We start from the raw sequence: 8,276 nt of genomic DNA on the forward strand, positions 1-8,276 counted from the left end.
CCCTGGATTCAGTAGAAAATACTTCTGTTGCCTTGGGAAGCTTTGGGTCAGCCTCAGAGCCATCACATTTTTTTATTTTATCATTGCTTGTAAATATTTAGGTTATTCACATGACTGAAGTGGGCACAGCTGCGTTGGAATCAGCAGAAATAATTGGAGAATATCCCCAAAATAATAATGGTGTAAACATAAGTTACCAGAACAAATTGCTGTACAGTTGTAGAACTGCTTTTAACCCATTTCAGTCTAAAATAGGCTATAAAATATATTTGATGCAACCGTTTGGGCCTTTTAAAAACATGCTGCATTATTTTCTTCTAAGTAGGTGATTTGTTGGTTTGATTCTGTTCTTTCGTTAGCTGTGTTTTCTCGGTTCATCTCTCTGCTTGTTTTTTCAGGCCACTAGAAAAAAACATACCCTACCAAATCCATTTCATTTAGGAAACCTCAAAAAGAACCTTTCAGAGAAAGATACAGAACTTCTTAACGCTATCAAGTAAGAAATTATTTTTTATTATTTAATTTTTAAGGCCATACTTGGATCGCTTTTTGAATATGCACATATCACAGAAGTTCTTGCATAATGTTATTCTAACCAAAACTTTGCCATGCAAAGATTCTCAAAAGTGAAGCTCTTAAATGGAGAGCTTAATTAGAAAAGATGACTGTTTCGCAAGAATGTGTCAGTAGAACGTATGCACGTCCCGCATATATGTGACCTTGGAAGTTCAATAAAGAGTTTTTGGACCATGCATATACCTTGTGCCTCCCTGCCATCTCTAGGTAGGTGTACAAAGGACAAAGAGGCCATGATCTTCCCAGTTCCCACTTGTTGGTTGTGACAGCACAGTCTGTGCTGGTGTTTTGTTTGAGCTCTAAAGAAAGCTTTCCTTTCCCTCACCACCCCCAAAGCCTCAAAGCTTTTATTTCTACTTTCCTTTTTCTTTTTTTGGTGAGAATTTTTGAGAACACAAGTGCAATACCTAACTGTACCATAGTTTTTTTGTTTGTTTTTTTTTTAAATTGAGTATTAACAGTGCAAATTAGCATGATTTCCTTGGTGTAGAAATAGGCACCTTTTGAATGTCTGTATCCATTTTCATACTCTACTGTAGTTACCAGAAAAACAAATCTGTCTTAAGAAACAAAAGTATATGTTGTGTAACTGACATTTCTTTCAAAAGTATTTTAACATTAAATGAATTCTCTCTTTTTTTTTTTTTTTTTTTAAGGTTGACATCTGGTCCTGAGAATACCCTCTTCCACTATCTGTCTTTGGAAACGATGCAAGGAATCTTTATTACTCCAACTCACAAAGAAGTAGCACGGCTCGGTGGCTCCATCCACCCTCAGTTAATTGAGAATTTCTATCGTTGCTGTCTTTCAATCCGTTCCATTTTTCAGCAGTCCATGAGGAAAGAAGTATGGAAGCTTTGGTTTCTGTTTACATTCTCAACTCAGTATTTCAGGATTGTTTTCAATTCATTATTTAAATAGTTCACTAGCAGGTGTATTTGCACATGTGGTGGTGTTTTTAAAGCTCCTGATATTTTTACTGTTAGGGGCAGGTTCTTTCTCTGACCATCCAAGCAAGTATGCATGCAATTATGGCTCGCTCTCCCACCAAAAATGCCCTCAAAATAAATACTCCATGACTCCAGTATAGTATTTTCTTACTCTGTTTCATATTAGGACTGTTGTTTGTAACTTAGCAAAAAGTTTCCTGCGCTGGGTTCAAGAACTGTAAGTAGCAAGAGAGGGATTTTTTTAGCCATTTGAATCCTAGGAGAGGATTTCAGATTGGCAACAAAAGGAAATTTAGGCCCTCTTTTTTTCACAGAAAGTGTTTCATATGAGCAGTGACAGTGCGGTTTCCCCTCACTGTGCTGTCTTCCCCTCACTGTGCTGTCAGTGTGCCTGAACAATGACCTGAAGAGGGCCTCTGACGGTGAGAGGGTTGTTCATTCTTAGTGTCTTTGGTCTCTGTGCTACCCAAGATAGCTTATACATTTGCCATCCACTAACGTCTGTAATCGTTTGTTCACATGGATGTCAGTCTAAAAGAATACTGGCTATAATGATCGATTCCTTTTAATTATGCTGCCAGATCCCTTGGATTTTAGATTAGATGGGATGCCAGAATAGGTGAGGCTTTTTCCCTTTACAGAGATACCAATTCAAGCCTTGCTCTAGACTTGGGCTGAAGCCTGATCCCAGCCGCCAGAGCTTTATGTGGATACTTGGTATTTAGATCAGACTTAAAAATGGACAGATGGGATGTCAGCAACTGTACTGCCTTGTGTTTGATTAAAAATTTCTGTTTACTCCAAATGATCCATCTGAAGTAAGATGGTAGTAGTAATGCAGAAATCTAAACAACAGGTATAAGAATCAACTTATGAGATACTCCATTCAGATCAGACATTTTGTGTTCAATGCACACTTTATCTTGCTAGAAATCTGGTTGGTTAATTGCACAGTTAATTTTTATTGACATGAACCAAATTAGGATAACATTTCACCTCTCCTAATTTTGTGACCTGTTTAGTCCTTTCGGAGAAGAGAAATAATTAACTATAAACCTAAGTGGAATACTGACTGTCGGTTGCATTTTTTAGATCCTAAAGTGACAATCCAAGTGAATTAAATGGGAAATAACAGTACAAAGTGAATGAACGCAGTTTGCAAATAGCAGTATAATTTTTCTTAATGTTTTCTTGAAGTTACCAAAGAAGTCACTTCTGGTTAGACTGATGTACCTTGTAAATCATCTAGGAATTTTTAAGTGTTCGAAAAATAGGTTAATTTGGTTGATTGTTCTGTCACCTTCATATGACACTGAGGTTTGGCTGAGTAGGACTTTGGCAATGAGTCATGTATTTTGGGCACTTCTGTTGGGAGATGTAGAAACCCAAAAGCAAGCAGAGAGAATACACAAATATTTCTTGTCATCAAATTGCCTTTGGTTGCAACTGTTAAATGGACAGGTTATAGTTCAAACCAAAAAAACTGAATAAAGAAACCACTCAACCATTAGGTGTAGCTCATAAAAAGTGAAAAACTCACGCTTTGAAGTCTGATTTTCTGGCTTCTTCAGACGTGAGTATGCTGGGCAGCAGCTGGGTTCATTCTGCTCTGAAAATCAGAAATAACTGATGAACATGTGCTGCAGAACAAAGCTTCTCATTTAGACAAACTTGGGGTAGTTTTTCCGTGTTGGCTCCAACAATTTATGCTGAAATTGGCAGGTTGCATTATGGCATGAGGAGAATGTGAAGGAATGAACAGAAGTTTTCCTTGTTCATAGCGGACGACAAAAAAGTCAAATATAGAAATGTACTATTATACTGCTTATTCTTTGACATCGGCTAAATGTTATAGTTTAGGATTCAGAGAATTGCACCAATAATGCAACCTTATTGTAAACTGATCAGTGATTAATTTCGCCTCACTTTTTGAGAATTGAAAATTTACAATTTAACTTCTAAATGTGTACAGAAAATTTTGAATAAATTTTAAATTGAGAAAAAATAAGCTCTGTAGCCCTAAAATATATGTCACTGTATGTAATAAGCAGCCCTGGCCTCATTTTCTTCATCATCATCATCTTAGTATTTTCTTACTCTTAAATAAAATCGGAAGGAAAGAAGTTTTAATGCCTATGGAAGTACAGACCCTCATAGTTCTATCAAATATCCCCTCTTAATACATACTTTTTCTTGAGTATTTTCAGTATGAATAGCATAGTGTAAGATGTGCTAAAATACAAACATATGTCAGTTTGGAAATTGCATAATAATGACCCCAATTTTTTGGTGGGGAAGATTATTAGACTGAGTACTAACATATTCCTTAGGTCTCTTTAAGTAGCAGTATTAGCAAGAACGGGGTTTGAAAGAATTTTGTGTACTAAGGACAGCTACAGAAAGGGTTAAGTCGTCTATTGTGACGACTCTACGAACTAGCAGTAATTTAGAATATGCTTTATGAATTTAATCCAAAGCATGTTTAGGGAAATATAAAAGACATTTTCTCAGGCAAATACTAGCTTTTTTTTTTCTCAAATGCTAAGGTGCATTTCACTTTTTCTTCTACCATTTTTGAGAAATTAAGATACTTGTGATGATGTGACCACCTTTTCTCTTCTAGACCTTCAGCCCCCACACCTTCAATATTGTAGGCAGATTGAAAGATGTGGTTTATGCTTCTGCATATGGCAGACAGAAGTTCCATGAGATTTTTTTCAAGAAAACCTTTTCTTTCACCTCCTCAGATACTGTAGTTGGAACAGAAGTTTCATCAGCAGATCCAAAGATGGCCTGGCTTAACAACTCTCTTAAGACACATTCAAAGGGATTTCCACTCCTATTTCCGTAATTGCATCTCATTTCTCATGCTTCAAAAAAAAAAAAAAGATTTAAAGCTTGGGGTTTGGTTTTTTTTTTTCATTATTACATAGATGTTTACAAAAGAGTACTAAACTTCCTTTGACTTCAATGGGAGAAGAGTTAAACTAGTGATAAACCCTTTCAAAATTCCTCCTGTGTTTTAATTCCAAGTCCATTCTGGTCTTTCTCCCCTCACATTTCTGGTGAAAGACACCATGGCTTTATTGGACTCGCAGCACGGTTGAGCACCAAGACAGAGCAAAGAGAGAAAAGTAGTTTTTGCGCATACAATTTGATCCTCAGCAAACAGGGACCAGGAGTTCAGTTAGAAACACCTGGAACCTTTACAAGGTTTATTCAAAAGCTCTGTACAAAACATAGCTGTAAAAACCCAATGATGTTATGCGCTCATAAGATGTATAGAAAGAAGAAAAGAAGAAAATGCTCTGAGCAAAATGCTTTAACTGTTTATTTACAAAAAGAAATTCCTGCCTGGCCAGGTTTATTCAATAGGCTTTTACTACCACAGTTCTTAATTAGGGAGGCACACAGAGAAAGAAAGATGAGTGCTTTAGCTGTTGTAACACACTTTTTTGAAGAAGCTGTATTATCTCAGATGTCTTATTAGAGAAATAGTCTTCAGCTGGAAGGGGGGAAAAAAAATCAAAAAGGGGACCATGTGTCTACCTCCAAGTTGTACAACAATGGAAAAGCCTGTTGATGCCAAAGTAACAAAACTGTGGGGAAAAGAATCATGTAAGCAAGTTAGTTATATCTTCTAAGTCTGGCTTTTTGACACCAATATCATTCATCAAAGATTCCTGAAGAAATCACATACTTACATTTGCTAGTGTTTATGTAAAAATATTTCCTTCTATACTAACATTTCACCAATTGTTTTACAGAAAATGAAAAAAGCAGGCAGTGGGATTTCAGAATTTAGTAAGGCAGCTGAGGACCTAGATCTAGTAAGAGAACATGGAGTTTTGTTTGAGTGCACTCCTGATAACTGGACTGATCAGAAGAAACCACCACCAACAATGAATTACTGGGTTGTGGGGTGAGTTTAAAGACGAATGTATTTCTCCCAAGTTCTCAATTCTGAATATGCTGCTGTACTCTTTAAGAATAAATTTAACTGTAGCGCATCACAGAAATACTTGAGCTGACTGACTGAGGTAGCTTTGATTTGGGATCTGGGAAGTTGCATTGGTGTGATGTTCCACCTGCTGTAAAACACAGGTGTGTTAATTCAGGTGTGCCCCGTGCCAGCATGTTAACACCGCAGAGCTGGCACCCTTTGCAGTGCTGCACTGTGTCTGCAGACATGCTAAAGTGCTCTCATCGTACTCTTAATACCCTGCACTTTCTTTGTGCTCCTCACACTCCTTCTGACCTCTCCATTCCCTGCTTTGCAGGTAAATGCCACCTGTCTTGCCTCCACGCATAATGCCGATTCAGGGATACAAGGAAGTAAGGTGAACAATTGTAGTTGTTGGTTGGTGTTTTGTTTTGGGTTTTTTTTTCACTGAGAAGATCAAATCAACCTACCAGTCTATTTGAGATATTTTGGAAAGGGAGTTTTCTTTCCTTAGTTTGCTTTCAAAGCTCTGCCATTATCATTGCAAATGGATTGTGATTTGTGTTATTATTTAAACTTAATTTTAGTGATTTTCTTAATGATGCCTATTGTTATTGCTACATAGCTAAGCCTTATTTGCATGACAGAACAGCATGCTGCCCTAGGCATTAAATAGTAACAATAATACATTTTTTGAAGTAATTAAAATTAGGTGTAATGAGAAAGTAGTATGTATAATTTCCTCGCAATTCAGAACCTATCAGATCTTGTAATAGTTTAAGTGCAGGCCAGTAAGCCCTATTCTGTAGCCACTACTTCTCATGTTATTCTTTCCTCCATCTACTATGTTTTGTGCTGTCTACATTTTAGCTGCAGTAAGCAGACAGTCATATTAGGAGTAGTCAGTCAACACGATGTTTCCTTCTTTTCTACATTCATCTTCTGTATTTGGTATTCCTACTAGATAAATAGAAAGAAAAATGCAAATGCCCAGTTAAATGGAAGCTATGCTTTCACCGTATGAAAAATTCAGTATAGGCAGGGGGTGAAAGGAAGATAAGTGATTATGCTTGATTAATTCATTAAGTTATAATTATCAACTAGTTTAACTATTGCGCAAATAGGAAAGTCAGAGAACAGCAAATACATTTCTGAATATGGCATAAGAACTTTTTTCTGATACAATGAGAGGAAACGTCATCCGCAGGTAATTATATTGGCCAGGAATAATAACGTAGAAATTCTCTAACAGAGCTTTTTTCCAACCTGTTTGCCTTCAAGCCAGATGTTTAAAGCAGAAAAACCCAATAGTTTCCCACCATGAATGTACATAACTGCAGTTTGTGTGCTATCCTTGGGGTTGGGAAAATTAAAATCTTTAAATTAAACATTTAAAAACGTTTATGCTGCTGTTGATATCTTTAAAAAAATATTTTTTCAGTCTGTGCATTATCAAATGACATGTTACATCAGCGGCAGTCCATTCGTATTTGCAGTGCTATATGCTATGCTATAGTGCTACACACGGTTATGCACAGGTATTAACAGCTTTCCTACATTAGCTCGTTCCCTAAAAGAGCTTATTAGATTGACATGTAGGAGTGTACCTACCCAGATGTATTAAGTTTAAAAATTAGTAAATATGTGAATACTGGGGCTTGTTCCCAAGTACCTTGATTGCAGCATGTAGCCTGGAAACCTGGATTACTGCAAACACACCAGTACATACAAACAGATCCTGAAAACCTGAAGAATTTTTTCGATACACAATCTTGAGAAAACTGAGCAGAGAATAACTTGATTTAAAAATCTAATGTATTGAAAGAAGTAAGATAATGCAGGAGAGCCCCAGAAATTTGCTAGCTGTCTTACACAGCAGTTGTTTTTAACATCTTACTGAAAACTCAGAGTACAACCAGAATATATCAAACAGTTGAGGAAGAAAAAACTAAGACCTATGATAATTTTCTTTTTTTTTCTTTCTTTCTTTTTTTTCCAGGAGACTCATTCTACATCCAAAACCTCAGGAGTGTTATGTTTGTTTTCATGACTCAGTCACAGAAGCTGCTGTTGAACTGGCCTTTAAACTGTCCTTTGGCTTAGCTACATAGATGAGCTTCCTAACATTCAGCCATCCTTGCGGGGTGTTATCATCTCTTTAAAGTACTTCAAGATAAAGAGAAATTAACTCAATTGTGAGTTAATTGGTGGTGCCCACCCATGGCATATCTTTGAAATGCTTTTAAAAAAAATAAATCTATCTTGTGGTAATGACACAGGTAAAACTTCAGTGATGGTTCTAATGATCTCATCAATTGAATACTTAAAAAGATTTCAGAGAACCAAAGTTCTTATTTTTATATACTGTGGAATTATTTATCCTGAACATAACTTTATTATATGAAAACATCACATAATTTGTACATTCATTGTGTTCAGTGTGTAATATGCAATGTAAAATGATAAGCTGATATCCTCAAAGTACTCTCTGAATATCTGGCAATTGTTGATGGAGGGAAAAAAAAGTTTTCCAATTAATTAAAATTTTGCGCCTCTGAGGGCATGAAAAACACTGAATGTTTTCAGTAACATTGTGTTAATCAAAACAGAAAGAAATCTTTTAGCCAATTAATGGCACTTAGCCACACAAAACTAATGGCTTATAATTTTTGCCAGTATGGTCTCCTGCACACTCGAGCACTGTAGTGTGGTTGATGTTGTACTTGACTTCATGAGTTCTAACTATAAATAATACTTATATTTGTTGAAACACAATTTTGAAGGCACAAAAGAAGATGGGGGGCAGA

At 36.3% G+C, this 8,276-nt stretch overlaps 1 protein-coding gene across 1 annotated transcript in view; it reads left to right on the plus strand.

Moving 5' to 3' along the window:
- INTU (inturned planar cell polarity protein) overlaps positions 1–7,580 on the plus strand; it is a 44,943-nt gene extending 37,363 nt beyond the window's left edge. The window contains exons 12-15 of the mRNA XM_009334928.1: positions 399–496; positions 1,233–1,422; positions 5,294–5,448; positions 7,469–7,580. Of these exons, the coding sequence (XP_009333203.1) occupies positions 399–496; positions 1,233–1,422; positions 5,294–5,448; positions 7,469–7,580 (555 nt within the window). The remainder of the gene's footprint in view (positions 1–398; positions 497–1,232; positions 1,423–5,293; positions 5,449–7,468) is intronic.
- The last annotated feature ends 696 nt before the right edge of the window (positions 7,581–8,276 follow it).

The sequence above is a fragment of the Pygoscelis adeliae genome, unplaced genomic scaffold, assembly GCF_000699105.1.
Source record: "Pygoscelis adeliae isolate BGI_AS28 unplaced genomic scaffold, ASM69910v1 Scaffold31, whole genome shotgun sequence".
NCBI classification, from domain to species: Eukaryota; Metazoa; Chordata; class Aves; order Sphenisciformes; family Spheniscidae; genus Pygoscelis; species Pygoscelis adeliae.